This window comes from Hipposideros armiger, unplaced genomic scaffold, assembly GCF_001890085.2.
Source record: "Hipposideros armiger isolate ML-2016 unplaced genomic scaffold, ASM189008v1 scaffold_239, whole genome shotgun sequence".
Taxonomy (NCBI): Eukaryota; Metazoa; Chordata; class Mammalia; order Chiroptera; family Hipposideridae; genus Hipposideros; species Hipposideros armiger.
Genome location: NW_017731589.1, coordinates 110,482 through 125,907, shown reverse-complemented (window position 1 = coordinate 125,907; position 15,426 = coordinate 110,482). Strand labels below are relative to the sequence as shown.

At 43.2% G+C, this 15,426-nt stretch overlaps 2 protein-coding genes and 1 non-coding gene across 7 annotated transcripts in view; 2 read left to right on the top strand and 1 right to left on the bottom strand.

Moving 5' to 3' along the window:
• Positions 1 to 2,583, bottom strand: part of KRABD3 (KRAB domain containing 3) — a 33,686-nt gene extending 31,103 nt beyond the window's left edge. Inside the window, exon 1 of the mRNA XM_019655353.1 lies at positions 2,503 to 2,583. Coding sequence (XP_019510898.1) covers positions 2,503 to 2,514 — 12 coding nt within the window. The 5' untranslated portion in view covers positions 2,515 to 2,583. The remainder of the gene's footprint in view (positions 1 to 2,502) is intronic.
• The window catches only part of ZNF746 (zinc finger protein 746), a 69,282-nt gene continuing 56,393 nt past the window's right edge, over positions 2,538 to 15,426 (top strand). For 4 of the 5 annotated variants that reach the window (XM_019655409.1, XM_019655408.1, XM_019655411.1 and 1 more), the window contains exons 1-2: positions 2,919 to 3,003; positions 4,380 to 4,583. The gene's annotated coding sequence lies outside the window, so the exon portion shown is untranslated. Of the gene's footprint in view, positions 2,615 to 2,918; positions 3,004 to 4,379; positions 4,584 to 15,426 lie in introns of those variants that run through there. The other variant, XM_019655410.1, reaches the window with a different exon arrangement.
• TRNAC-GCA (transfer RNA cysteine (anticodon GCA)) lies at positions 13,470 to 13,541 on the top strand. The gene has a single exon. It is a non-coding gene; the product is annotated as a tRNA-Cys (tRNA).

The window sequence follows — 15,426 nt, the reverse complement described above, 5'->3', positions numbered from 1 at the left end:
GGACTGATTTCCCACCTCATCCTAGATCTACTAAATCATGGTTAAGTTTTCAGAGTTTTCAGGGCCCAGAAATCGACAATTTTCAAACTTCCCTTGATTCTGACACTGTGGTCTAGTCATAGGCTGGAGACTGGGCAGAACCTGCCCGGTCTTCCTGAAAATGAAAAAAAATGCTGATGAATAGGCCCTTGAAACAGGCCCAGCCCCTCACCTCTCCCCAGGGCCAGCTGTCCAGTACAGCAGGTTTGTGAGCTAGAAACCACACACAAGTGCTGTGGACCTTTAAGGAGCAGTGAACATCTCATGCTGACTTCCACCCCAAACAGGGTGGCTCTTCAATTTCTACTTCAGTGCCTTCAGTAATGGGTGGGTGCCTACTACATTCCCAGAAGCTGGTCCTATCGCTGGCCTGATCGGCAGTTAAGAAGTTCTGGCCACACAGACAGGAGTACGGCACAGGGGTGAGGACTTGACCTCAGAATTCCAATCCCTGCTTTGCTTCATACTAGCTATGGGACCTCCCCAAACTCATCTATAAAAGTAGGATCAGAAAAACCTACGTCATAGGGATGCTGTGAAGACTAAATAAATTAATATAGGAAAAGCGCCTGGAACAAATGCTGGGACGTAGTCAGTGCTACGGTTCGTATTACTGCAGCCAAACCTGTCTGCCTAACGTCCACCTGCAGGTCACAGCCTGCCATCTGCTCTGCCCTACACACTCTTCCTGACCCTAATAACGCTTTATCTCCTGGCTAAATATACCCAACTCTTCTAGACACCTGGAAGACATGGTTCCCAGGCCTTTCACCATCTCAGCCTCTAGACAAACTCTTCTATGACAAAGGTCTTACACAACAGGAAAGAAAACCGACTGTGGCCAGGGTAGGTGGTTCTGTCAGTAGCCTCCCTCTGCCCAAAAAAAAAGCACAGGAAGGGTGAGGAGTGTGTGTGTGTGAGGCAGCGAGCAACCACGAGTGTAAAAACTTACAGGCCACCTACACTCACCTTCAGGCGAGGGAAGCCCACCGCTGGCTTGAAATCTGGGCCCACTGTCCTTCCCGGGCCCTATTTCACCCACTTTGTAGCTCTCAGGCCACTCTCCCTCAAACAACAGCAGAAAATCTTTCTGGGCTCATGCAGAATTGCTGTAACAGAGCAGCCTCCTAGGCTCACTGCTGTCATGCCAGTTCTCCTAAAACGCATTGCGTGCCACTAGCCCAGCATGAAAACCACAGCTTCAATGCCCACAGGACCTGTCCATCTTTCATGGGCCTTATCAGCCTAGACCCATTCTCCCAGCATGCCTCAGGTTTGGGCTCTCATATCATACCTTGCACCCTGCTTCCCCCGACCTGTGGGCTGTGCTCATGCACCCCTGGACTTTTGGGGATCACACTGAACAGGAAGACAGGAGGCTCTCTCTGTTCCTCTCCATCTGACTGTGCCCTACTGCTTCCCAGGGCCACTCCTGGCCACCTTCTCCACAAAGCTACATGCCCTGCCCCCACCCCAGAACATCCTATCTGAAAGATCAGTGGTCCAACCTCTCATTTTATAAATGAGGAAACTGTGGGATGAGGAGGCCCGAGCATGGGGCCAGTAGGCAATCTGAACGAGGGTGTGCTTAGCTGGACAGCCAGAGCTGCAAGGGAGGCTGCCCGGGCTCCCACAACGTCCCATTTACCTGGGTGCTCCTTCCTCCCAAGGGTTTGTGGGGCATTAATGACACCAAGGTCCTGGCACAGGGACTGCTCTGCCTGGCCACAGCCTGCGCCAGCCCCAGCTACCATTCCAGCCCCCTCTCCCCTAACCATGAAGTCTACTGTTGCCTGAGGTTGGCCCCAGCTCACGACCCACCCCAATTACAGAACTGGCTCCCAGAAGGAACATGTGGCAACTCCCTAGTGGCATCATCGGGTTTTCCTAGCACCTTCACAGCCCTGAAAACAACTCGCCCAAACTGTGCCCAGGCTACCGATGGGGCTCTCCCTTCAGCTCTCAGAGCTACACACCTTATCGAGAGGATAAAACCTGGAAGGGGCGGGCAGGGACCTAGTTCCATGTCTCCCTCCCACCCCCGGGGTGGGGGGGTCCAGGATCCTACCAAGAATAAAAGTATCAGATTTATTAACTCTCCTGAGGCCTTCATGCCCACCGCTCCCAGGATAACTTATCATTAATGAAAAGAAGCCAAGCCGAGGGAGGGCGATGCTTAACCAAAAGGACCGAGTTTCCAAAGATGAAGAGAGGCTCCTTGTACGCGTATCCTGGTGGCAGGAAGTGGGGAGGGGTCGGCGTGAGGACTGGACTTCTCCGCACGAAATCTTGCGCACCGGGCAAGCCCGGTCCCGTACACCCCCGATCTCGAAGTTGGCGGGTCCGGGGCTCTTCCCTCGCCCCCCCCTCCCAGTACTGCGTCTCGCCCCACCGTGCAGGCCGGCCCCAGCCGTGCTTCCCTTCCTCGTCCCAGGCTCACGGCGGCGTCCCGGATCGCTTTACCTGGCGCGCCATTCCGGACTCAGCCCTGGCTCCCAGCTTCCGGCGCGGGCCGGGGCGCCCGCCGCCCCGCCTGCAGGCTGCGGCGCGACCCTCGCGGACCGCTACGGCAGAGGTCAGCGCGCAGGGAGGCGGGGCCGGAGGCGCGGGCTGCCGGAGAGGGGCGGGGATGACCGCGCCCGGGCCCGCCCTGCGCCTCGCCTCCCAGGACGGGTGGTCCCGCTTCCGCCCGGAGACCCCCGGCCTCGGCGGCCCGCCGGGCGCAGGCGCACACTACACTTCCCAGAGGGCGCCGCGGCGCCGGCCGGCGGGTGGGGCGAGACCCCGGCAGCCTGGTGGGCGCCGGGTGCTCACTGCCTCAACTCGCGACCGCGCGAAGCGGCCGGAGAGGGGCTGGGCGCCGGGACCCGCCTGGTGGCCAGGGTAGGGTGTGCTTGCCCGCGTGTACGCATCCACCCATCCATTCTTGTATTCGACATTTACTGAGCGCATCCTCTGTGCCAGGTGAGGATGAAACGGCACCGCCTCTCTCAGAGGGCGCGTCTCTTAAACCGACCGTGACTGAGGCCCCAGGGGAGGCGAAAGTGGGGAGCGGGCCCCCAGAGGTGGAGAGAGCGCTGCAGGCAGAACGGCGCGGGCCACGGTCGTGGGTGGGCGGGCGGGAGTGGCTGCCAGACCCTGGTGCATCCTGAGACGTGTCACTCCGCCCCCTCGCTCACCACAGCATGGACCCATGGGTCATTGTATCTTAGGTGACTATTTGCTGGTCTGTTGGGTTGATTGCGGTCACCTCAGAAGTCCCTGGACATAGTAGACCCTCAAATAAGTGTGTGAAGGGTGAGCTAAGCGTGGGCCCCCACCATTCTCCTGCAGGCAGGAAGCCTGGGGAGAGTGGTGGACTCCGGGGGAGCGGACCCTGGCTGAGCACAGGGAGCCTCATTCAGGGTCTGGAGGAGGACCCCTGTTAGAGCAGCTCAGAGAAGGTGGGTCTGAGCTCCACCTGCTCTGCAAGACAGAAGCTTGCAGAGGCAGAGGAAGTGGGGTCCAGGGAAGTGGAGAAGCCTGCTGCCCAGAGAGCCCTCTTCCCTGCGCCGCCTTCCCCACAGGTTCTCTTCCTCCGAATATTTGGGGAAAGGGAATTTCTCGCCCAGCCTTCCCAGTGTTAGTGCCGGCAGCAGCTCTGGTCTGCCACGGATCTCTGCTGGCTTGCTGCTGGTCACCTCCCAGAACTCCGGGGTACAATATTGAATTGACATCGCTTAGCCTGACCTCCAAGGAAAGGCCGAGAGGAGCCCACTCTCAATCACTGCCCAGCCCCTCACCTGGGCACAGCCCCTCCTTCACACTGTGGATCTCAGGAAGGAGTACAGTTGCCAAGAAGGACTCCTTGTAGTTAACTGGGCCCAAATTCATATCCAGAGTCTAGCAGCCATTACTGTCAGAGGCCTCTCAGACACTGCACAGTATTTGGGGAGAAGTCATAGACTGAACTGCCAACCTACTGTATCGTGTTCCTGCCCTCTGAGCCCATCCTAATGAGGGAGTTCCTGGAACCCTCTTTAACCAATGGGCTGAGACCCACCCCATCCAATGGGAACTGTGCAGCTATATTTTCATTTGCATCTATACTGACTCATCAGAGCGACTCCAATCAGGACACAGTGAAGCCAACCAATCAGGACAGTGCTATTTGGACCAATCAGACTGTGCAGATTTGGATTTCTGATTTGCATAAAAATGGACCTGTTGGGAACTAGAATGGGAACTTGCTTTTTAAAAGGTGACATCCCCTTTGTCTCCTCAGTTTCCACCTGAAGCTCTGTTACCCCAGTTTGCTAAATGTTCCTCTGAATAAAGTTTTTCCTCTTTCCTTGTTCCAGATTGGGGTGCCCTGTTGACATTAGATGGTGGCAGCGAACTTTAGTTGACAATACCTAAGGAATCACTGACACAGGACTGGTGTGTCCGTGGCTGTCTGTAAGAGAATTTCAAGATATCACAAGTGTATTGTGACATGGAAAAGTAAAACTTAAAATTCAGCATCTGACCTCAGGATCCTTAAAGGCCCTAAAGGCTAACTTGTGGTAAGTCCCTTGCCTATATGTTAAGACTGGTATCCCACCTTCTTGCTGAGGTCGACTTCCTCCCAGTAACTTGTTCCTTCTCCTAGCTCGTCCCCATACCCTACTTTAAAATCCCTTAACTTAAAAAAAAAAAAAAGTAGTGTCTTTACCCAAGAAAGACACACCTTTATTTTTATCAGTGTTTTTTGATTCAACCTCCCTCTACCTGACCAGGATTGGGTTCTATTTATAGACTCTGGGTCAGCAGGTGCTAAGAGCAATTCAAGTATGAGCAAAACATCCTATTCACTGAATAACCAATTCTCCCAGTTTTTGAGAAACCTCCCTCCGACTCCCCTTTAGTTGCACCTCTGACCCGGTTTCTGCATCCCTCCCTGCCTCTTTATCTGCATTGCAAAATAATTCGGGAGAACTGCCCTAAATTTGGTTTAAAGTGTTTATTTAGCACTTCTGGACAGGGACAAAGGCACAGCAAATTTGTTCCAAAGATGGAACAAATTTTTAAAAAATTCTCAATAATTCAAATTGGTTTTTCAGCCAATTGATATTCAGTGGTTTAATTTTCATCACATTTGGCTTTGGCTATCTGGTCATTGTATGAATTGGCTTTTGGTGAACCAGCCAGCTACAGTTTTCCCTAACAAATTAGCGAGCTTGATAATGATAATAAATGACTGTGTTACTGGTTTATGTATTTAGTATACTATACCTATTATTATTTTAGAGTATACTCTGTCTACTTATTAAAAAAGGAGTGGTACTGTCCACTCCTCCATGTGAAAATGGGCTGCAATTAATTTAAATATTTAAAAATATTTTCTGATTTTCATTATTATTTTTCTATCCATGAGGTTATTTAAAAAGACTTTTTAGCTTTCAAATGTATGGGTCTTTTTTATCTTTTTGTTATTGAGTTTTGCCTTATAGTAGGAGAATGCAGTATGTGATGTTGATTTTTTTTAGGATTTTCTGAGACTTGCTTTGTGGCCAACTATGCAATAAATGTTTGAAAATGTTCCCTGTTTGTTTCAAAAGAGTATGTATATTTTAATGTTGGTTGTAGGGATCTAGTTAGATCAACTGAATGAAGCATTGCTTTTATTATATATGTGTTCTATATATTTTGCGTTTTTGATCTATCAGTTACTGAGAAAGATGTATTAAAATCCATTAAGTGTGCATTAGTCAGATTTCTCTATATATTTCTGACAATTTTTGCTTCATATATTTTGAGACTGGATATATGAGTTTAGAATTATATTTTCCTGGGGAAGTTTTCACTTTATTTTTATGAAGTAATTCTCATTACTGTAATAATACTCTTAATCTATAATCCATTTTGTCTGATATTGATATAGCTACATTAAATTTATTTTCATTAGTTTTTGTTTGATACATCTTTTTCCATCTTTTTACTTTCAAACTTTCTGTATATTTGTTTCAGATGTGTGTTTTATAAGAGCATGTAGCTAGATTTCGTTGCTGTTTAATATGACAGTTTCTATCTTAATTGGCAAATAGTTCATTTGCATTTATTGTGACTATATTTTATATTATATATAATAATGTATTTTTTTATTCATTTCTACCATCTTGCTTTGTCATTTCTATTGATTCTGATTCTTTTTTATGCCTTTTTCTCCGTTCTATTGGATTGATTAATGTTCCTTTATTCACCTTTTTATTTCTACTGATTTGAAAACTTTGCCTTCCTTTTCTATGCTTTTAGGGGTTACTATTTAAAATTTTACACATACAATTGGTTTAATATAGTGTAACATTAATTACTATTTCCACCCTCCTTCTAAATAATAGAAGAGCTTAAGTAAATTAGTTTATAATCATATAATTCCCCTTTTGTCTTATGTGTAATTTTTTAACTAAATCTTGTTTTTAAGACCTCCACCATATATGTACATACATATATACATATATACATATACATATACATATACATATATAAAACCTATGCTGTTTAGATTTATAGGCTTATTACAGTTATATGCTGTATAAAGACTTTTTGATCAGCAATGGACACATGTATGACAGTGGTCCCATAAGATTATAATGGATTTGAAAAATTCCTGTTGCCTAGTGACGTTGTAGCCATTGTAACCTCGCAGTGCATTACTCACATGTTTGTAGTGATGCTGGTGTAAACAAGCCTACTGCGCTGCCAGTCATATAAAAGTGTAGCACATCCAATTATGTACAGTGCATAATACTTGATAATAAATAACTGCATTACTGGTTTATATATTTACTATACTATATCTATTATCATTATTTTAGAGTATACTCTGTCTACTTATTAAAAAAGAAAGTTTGCTGTAAAGAGTATGCTCTGTTCTGCCAGCAGCAGCCTCATAAATCTTGTGTTTGACCTTTCTCTTGATTGCATCGGTTTCTCTTGTGTTTGACTTAATCTCGTGTTGTTTTGTACAGTAATATGATGTGCAGGCTTGTATCCTAGGTGCAATAGGCTATACCACATAGCCTAGGTGTGTAGTAGGCTACCATCTAGGTTTGTGTAAGTGCATTCTGCGATGTTCGTACAATGATGAAATCACCCAATGGAGCATTCCTCAGAACATATCCCCGTCGTCAAGTGGCACATGACTGTAGTATCTCTGTTCACTATTTTTTCTCGTTTCTCCTTCCTTCTGGGTTCAGTGTTTTTCTTTCTAAAGTATGATTTTTAAAAGTTCTTTCATCAAGGATACGTTAAAAGTAAATGCTTTCAGTTATATGAAAGTATCTTATTTTTTGCTCACTTAAGAGTGATACTTGAGCTGAATAGTGAATTTTAAATTACATTATCTTTCACACTTTTAATATTTTATTCCATTGTCTTCCGACTTTCATTGCTTCTGTTGAAAAGTCTGCTGTCAGTCTAATTATTCCTTTGCACATGATTTGTCTTTTCTGTCTGGCTGCTTTTAAGATCATCTCTTTGTTTATGATATTATGAAGTTTCACTACAATGTGCCTAGGCGTGGATTTATTTTTACTTACCTTTCTTAGAACTCATGACTCCTAAATCGAGGTATTGTGTCTTTGTACAAGTTGAAAATTTTCAGCCATTTTATCATTTAACATTGCCTCTCTTCCTTTATATTTTCTCTTTGTAGAGTTCATATGTGACATTTTTCAGAACCCTTCATTCTATTCTCTACCTCTCTTATCCATTCTCTTATGGTTTGTATTTTTTAAAAACACTAATATGCTGTTATGCTATTAACTTCAGTTATTGTGTTTTTCATTTTAGATAAATCTGCTTCATTTAAAAAAATTATATATTCTCATATATGCAATTCATTATGTCTTTAATAATTGTAAACATACTTTTTAGTATTTATCTGATAATTCTGCTATCTGCTATTCTTTATTTTTTCTGATGGTTTTCATTCATGGTAGACTGATTCCTTGTACATTTTGTTATTTTGAATTGTGAACCCATCTTAAGCCAGGTTTCATCAGTGGGAATTCTGTGTGGCCTGACTTGCTGGCACACCCTTCAGAGTCTGTGTTTGCTTCTTCTAACTCTAGAATCATTGTTAGCATGGGCACACTGTGTATGTTAACTTTCAGCTTAGGGAGTTTCTGAACCATGCCAGGATTTTAAATTCAAAGTCTTACCATGTGTGAGGATACATCTGTGGTTATGCATTCTCAGGGGAGATGCCCCCTTCTTCCTGAGAAGAGAAAGACCTCTTGTCTTCTTGTGCTGGTGTTTTTGTAGCCCACTTTTTTCTTTTCTTTTTGTACTAATGGTATGACTCTCCAAGAGTCTGAGTTTGTATGGGGAAAGGGAATTGCAGGTCTAAGACTTAATCTCCTGGACTCACCTGGCTATTAAGACTCAACACCTAGGCTATTTCACTATAACCATCACAGGGATTCTCAGGATCAGTTCAAATTGACATCCCAGTGTTTTAGTTCATCCTCTACCCCCACCCCTGAGATGTCATTTACTGTTATGAGAGCTCAGCTATACCTATGAATGGATATTTGTTATATTTTATCTCGCATTTCTGGACGTTTTGAGATAGGATGAGTTTTTGATGACCTAGTCTAGCGTATTGCTGGTAACAGAAATCCCTTCATTTTAAACTGGCACCCTCTTCTGTTGTCTAGGTATCCTTATCAACAACTTGACCGTTTCTTCGTTTGACTGTTTTGCTCACCACAAGCCAGTTCTTTCTCAGCTCTGTCTTTCCTGTATCTGGCATTGAGTAGGAATCAAATATGTCTTGATTGAATGGATGATTTCATGGATGAATAGATGGGCATAGCCACTGTGATGTCACTAAGCATTAGAATAGAGTGGAAGTCTCTACAGGGAAGCTGGATTAGAGACAGTGGTGTGCTTGAGCTGGCTTGCACTAGAGAGTCAATTGTGAGCATATCTTCCCACCTCCATGTTCAGCAATCTTATTTTTGTAGCTTGACATTGGCCATGGTGAGATTATTTACACTACGAAATCAAGAAACACTAAAAATCAGTGATGCTCCTCCTCAAAAAGCCAGTTGTTAAACATTTCCCAGCACACCACTGATTTGGGGCAATGAAAACATGCAGAAGAAGTGAACCTAAACCAGCCTATCTAAAACAAGACCTGTGGTGAGTGAAATAAAAAGTCAGAGTTGGAGGAACCTATCACTCTGGGACTGTGGTGCTCAGTGACTGGGTTTTGCATTACCCCTGACTTTTCCCCCCCCAGATCTGGGGAGACTGAGTATCAGAGAAAGGAGCTGAATCTTCAACATTAGCTCTAATGAGCAAAAGTAAAAGACAGCAGGGGGCACCTGGATTGGAACTGGGAACCTCTTGACAGGCAGTCAAATGCTCTACCCCTGAGCTATATACATAAGCCTAAGTAATGCTGTTCACCTGTGTGGTCATGCCCAGTATTCCTATAAATTTTTGCCACTGATGTTCATTCAGGCTGGGCCTCCAGGAAGCTGCCAAGCCTGCTTCACTGCAATTTTATCTCTCTGATGCAACAGGTTCCCCTAGCTGTAGCTGCATGCCTGCCATTCCTGGAAAAGCATTGACACTGACATGTATAGCTGAAGGGGCTTTCAGAGTCACTAGCCTGTGTCCTTCACAGTGGGCATCTGGTAACAGAGATTCAAGGTTACCGAGCTCCTTATTGATAGGATGAAGAGCTCAATCCAGTCTTCTTGACTTGGGTGTAGGACCCTTACACTAAGCCAATGAGTGTCTTACCTTCCTCTTGTCTCCCATCAGTCAAAAAATCTAAAGACTACATAACCGGAGCCATCTGAATAGATTTGTACAGACCTGAGATGATTGAGGGGACTAGAACGGGGGTGAGCAGAGCATGAAAGTGACACACAGCTCAAGCACCACAAGGAAAAGTTAATGTGGGACACCAGGATTTGACCTGGTGCAGGGACAGTGGCCCTTGGGCCTGCCCTCAGATTTCCTGTACTTGGCAATCAAATTGGGAGCTTGTCAAACATGCAGATATGATTTGGAGTTAGGAACACGCTCCTTATGGAGAGTCAGGAAACCCCACTTTGAGAAACAGCTGTCATAGATCTACATCTCCTTCCTTTTGCTCCACCTGCAGGAAAACTTGGGTACTGAAACACCCAAGAAGGGGATAGGTTGGGAATTCTAGCACCAGTCCCAGGACCATCCTGAACTGGTTGGTAGGAAAGCCCAGATTGAAACCAGAGACCGTGGTCCATCTGCTCCTCCTCTGAACTCTGCACTAGACCAGGGGTTCTTAATTTTAGGGTACATCAGAATCATGTGGAGGGCTTATTAAAACCGAGATGACTGGGACCCCTCCCCCAAAGTTTCTGACTAACAAGTTCTCAAGTAATGTTGAGGCTGCTGGTCTGGGGCCATTGTTTGAGTACCACTGCTCTAGACCTCCACACATCTGGAACCAGGCCCTTTCACACTGGCAGCGGCACCCAAGGCCTCTGTTCACCATTATCACTTCTGCATGGTCATCAGGCCTTGGTGCCTGAGCGCCATCATAGACCAGTGTGCTAGGGTCCCTCTCCCTTTCCTCCTAGTGCCTGCCTGGGACCACTGGGGTGGTTTCTTTGTCCTCGGTTAGCCCTCTTTCCATTTTACTAGTTAGAAAGCTAAAACTCAAGAAGCCTTCTGCCCCCACCCTCCCCAATATGGGGAAACTTTGTTCAAGTGAGTCAAGGAGGAAATCCACTGTTCCATCTGGCGCAGTCCAGTGTGAGTTGAAAAGCCCAGTTTGTCTCAGAAAACTCCAACTCGAGGGGGTTTGTATTACTCGCCCTGTGTTGCAGGTGAGGACACAGAAGATGAGAGAGTATCCTTGTCCCCACAAAGGAGGGTATCCAGGTCGGAACATGGAAACATGAAGTTTTCCGCCAGATGCATCTGAACATCCTTGGTTTTTGAAGGTTTCTTAGAGCTTCCATTCAACTTCCTTTTCTTAAGGTCCTACTGTGTGCTGGGCACTGTGGGCCACTCAGCAGAAGCTGAAATTTCAGTGCAATCTGAGGAGATTAAATGGGCACACATTCATGAAGCATACACATCTGGGCATTTACCGTGAGCCAGAAACTGCCCTGGGTGATGTTATGATTCTGCATTTTCCATGCTGACGTATAATGGCCATAAGAGTGTTTGCATGAGTTTTGGAAATGAGAGCTAAGATAAAAATAATTCTTCAAAATGCTGATAAGGACCATTCCTTATGATGTTATACTAGCCTTATGAATTGAAATAAATTCCAGAAAATTCCTATTTTCTGGAAGAGAGAGGACTGATCTGTTCCTTGAAAGTTGTGTAGAAATTATCTATAAAGTCATCTTAGTTTTGTCCATTTTTTGAATGGAAAGTTCTGATCATTTGTTCAATTTATTTTAAAAATGTGCATTTCATCTAAGTTTTTATAATTGTTATAAACTTGTTTATGGTATCTCATGATTTTTAAAAATCTCTATATTATCTGTATGTATATCCCTTTTTCTTTCTTATTCTTGTTTATTTTTTGTGTTCTATCTTTTTCTTAAATGGTTTCACTAGTTCTTTGTCTAATTTATGAGTTGTATCAAGAAACTAACTTTTATTTGTTCTTCTTTATTGTTTTCTTGATATATATTTTATAAATTGCTTTTTTATCTTTTTTCTTTCCCAGTATTTTCAGTCTTTATTCTGTTATTTTTCTATAATTTTAAGTTGGATAATAGGCTCATTAATTTTTTTTCTTATTCAAACATATCAATTTGAATACTGCTTTAGAAAAGTCATATTGCATACTACTTTTCTTGTGTTTCCTTCTAATTATATTGTAATTTTCAATATGATTTTTTGTTTCACCTATGAATTATTTGGTAGTGTATTTTCTGTTTCCAAACATATATGGAGTTTTTAGATTGTTTTATTAGAATTTCCTAACGTTAATTTGTTAGTGATTTCTTAAGGTTTTTTCAGGCTTTTTTGCTGTCTGAGTGCTTGATCAGTTTCTATAAATATTCTGTGAGTGCTTTAAAATAGTGTTTGCTTGGCCGAGTGGCTCAGTTGGTTAAGAGCTCACTCAAGAGTTTGAGCTCTGAGCAACAGCGGTTCGAGTCCTGGCCCGAGCTGAGCAGCCGCTGAGCTGCCAACAGGTGGCAGGATGGCTCAGCTAAAAAAACCCAAACAGTGTTTGCTATATTTGTTGGTTGCAGTTCTTCTTGCTCTCTTACTCTCTCTAGAGATGCTCTCTTTAGCATGTGAGAGAGAGATTTTTACATTTTTATATGATATATAAAGATACCTTATATAATATATAAGGTATATAATACATATCTTTATTAATTTTATTTAGAATTTAAACACCCTTTAGCTTTACTAATCTTTTCACCTATTTGATCTGTTTGTTTCTGAGAGAGGTATGTAAAAAATCTCTAAATGATTATGGATTTATCATTTCTTCCAGTAACTTTGTCAAGTTTTGTTATCGATATTTCAAGGCTTAGTATGATTATTATACCTTTAAAAAGTGTCCCCTTTATTCTGATTAATGCCTTTTGGCTTTAAACAAATATTTTGTTATGTAAATATTTCTTCTGGTTATATTTGTTTGGTATTCAGTATAATCACTTTATTTTTAAACTTTATTATTATGTTTTGAGAGTATTGCTTATGAACAGCTGGCTGTGGATGTATTTGAGTTTAATTCATTAGCATTTATTGTGATTACTGATAGATTTGAACAGATTTGAACTTATCCTATCATTTCACTTTTTTCATTTACTTTTTTGCTCCTCCTACACTTGCTTCTTTATCCTTTTTTTTTTTACTATTTCTTTTGGATTGATTAATTTTCATTATTCACCTTTATACCTACTTTCCCCCTGCTGGATTGAAAGTTATATATTATTTTTGAGGGGTTGCCCAGTCCCTTTTAACAGGTATACTTAATTTTTCTAATAATAGTTTTTACTTCTGATGGGGGAAATGTGGGGTTTTTTCCCCCTACTAAAATACAGATCTGTATGTTAGATGTATTTAAATTTTATTTTATTTGTGTGTATGTTTTCAGTAAATATACTGCTTTCTAAATAATGTTTTCCTGGTTATAATAAAGCAATAAACCCACAGGACAAAAAGCAAATGGATGGGTGATAACTAGCCTCGTATAGGAAACAAACCCAGCCCAACTGAAATGTAGCTTGTCAAGGAATCATGGAACAAGACGGTAGCGATTCTGTGGGAAATGAAGGGGAGGTTGGTGACTAGAGGGCGTCACTCCGAGGGATGCAGTTCCGCAGGTTCTCAAGGTTCTTTGAAAATGAACTACAATTACAGTGTCCTGGAGGATACCTGAGCATTGCAACATGGTGAAATGATGCTAGTTAGGCAACACTGGCAGGCTTGGGGGTATAGCTCAGGGGTAGAGCATTTGACTGCAGATCAAGAGGTCCCCGGTTCAAATCCGGGTGCCCCCTACTGGTTTTCTTTCCATTCTGCATCTACACAAGCGGTCGCTGTAGACTGTAGACCCTGCGTGCGTGTTAGGTGGCTCTTAAAATTTGGCTAACTTCAAAAAGGGGAAGAGGGAAGGAAAGGTCATGTCATCTTCTGACTCTGGAAATGGTTCATTAGAAAATGTCATCTTCCAGAATTAGAGGTTGTGTCCTGACCCCGTGGTGGATGTGTATATTTGGTCAGCTCTCTCAATTCATGTAAGAAGGCAGGACGCGTGTTGGGAAAGGTGGCCATCCGCCATGCAGCAGACCTCCTAGGTTTACGGAAGAGCACAGAAAGCATTGGTGACTTGCTGTGTTAGAGTGCTGGGTAGCATTATTGGGTGAAAAGGTACCTTTTAGATTTCAATATAGATCATTTGAACATGAATCACATAGTTTCTGACTCATAACCCAGGTAACCCCTACCTGCTGTCATTAAAAAAAAAAAATAGACTTTGTTTTTTAGAGCAGTTTTAGGTTTACAGAAAAATTGAGCAGAAAATATAGAGAGTTCTCTTACACCCCCTCACTCAGTTTCCCCTATTATTTACATCTTGAAGTAGTGTGCTACATTTGTTAAAATTGGTGAACTAATATTGATACATTATTATTAACTGAAGTCTATAGTTTACATTATTTCCCCCTTTAGGTTTTACAGTTTTTTGGTTCTTGTAGCCGAGCCCAATGCGGATCCACCCGCCCAATACGCAACAAAGCAAAACACTGAACCTCAAGATTTGCAGTAGAGAAATTCAAATCGCTTTGTTTTCAGGGTGCCAAGTAAGGAGAACAGGCAGCTACCGCTTAAAATCCCAAACTCCCAGATGGCTTACAACTGACGATTTTTAAAGGCAAAAAAATCATGAGTAAGGGCTTTGGGGTGATGGGCTGTGTTGATTGGTCAGTTCTTATGCATGCTTCAGGATTTTATTAATCTGATTTATTTAGGTCCTGGCGACATCCTGTCCAGGGTCTTCGTGACTGTGGCCCAGTGGTCTTCCTGCTTGCAGACAAAGATTGTGGGTCAGTGATGTTATCTTAAGGGTAGAAAAATGGCTACATATCTAATGACCTCAGTTATTGTTTAAGTTAGGGAAAACAGCTATACATCATATATGCTTAATAGGCTACATTCTTCTGTTATCTTAAGCAAAGTATACTTTTCTCGTCTTTCCTGGAACTTTTGCTTTACAGGCAGGCCCCCCAGGATATGACTAACATTCTTCCTTAATCTTAAACTATAGGCTACTTCATAACAGTCAGGGCAGCTATAAATCTTAACAGGACTAATTTTATAATTTTAACTCAAAGTTAAATTCTAGCATATCTAAGCTCTCATAATTTGCTGTCGGTTTCATTTTGACAAATACCTAATGTCATGTATCCACCATCACAGTATCATGCGGCATAGTTTCACTGCCATAAGAATACCCCCTGCTTTTCTTATTCATCCTTTTCTCCCTTTCCCTGAATCCCTGGCAACCACTGGTTTTTTTACTGTCTCTATAGTTTTGCCTTTTCCAGAATGTTATATAGTTGGAAGCATACAGTGTGTATCCTTTCCAGATCAGCTTCTCTCAGGTAGCAAGATACTTCTTTCAAGTAGCAATTTAAGGTTCCTCCATGTCTGGATAGCTCCTTTCTTTTTCTCACTGAATAATATTCCACTGCATGGACCTGCTGTCATTTTTACTCAGACTTGGTGTTGGCATTCCAGCCAACTGTACCTTCCTGCAAGAAAAGAAGAGAGAAGGGGGCCGGCCGAGTGGCACGATGGTTAAGAACTCGCTTGGGATGCCAGAGGGCCCCGGTTCGGATCCCACATATGAGGGCCAGTGACACTGCCCTCTGCAGCTGAGATGCT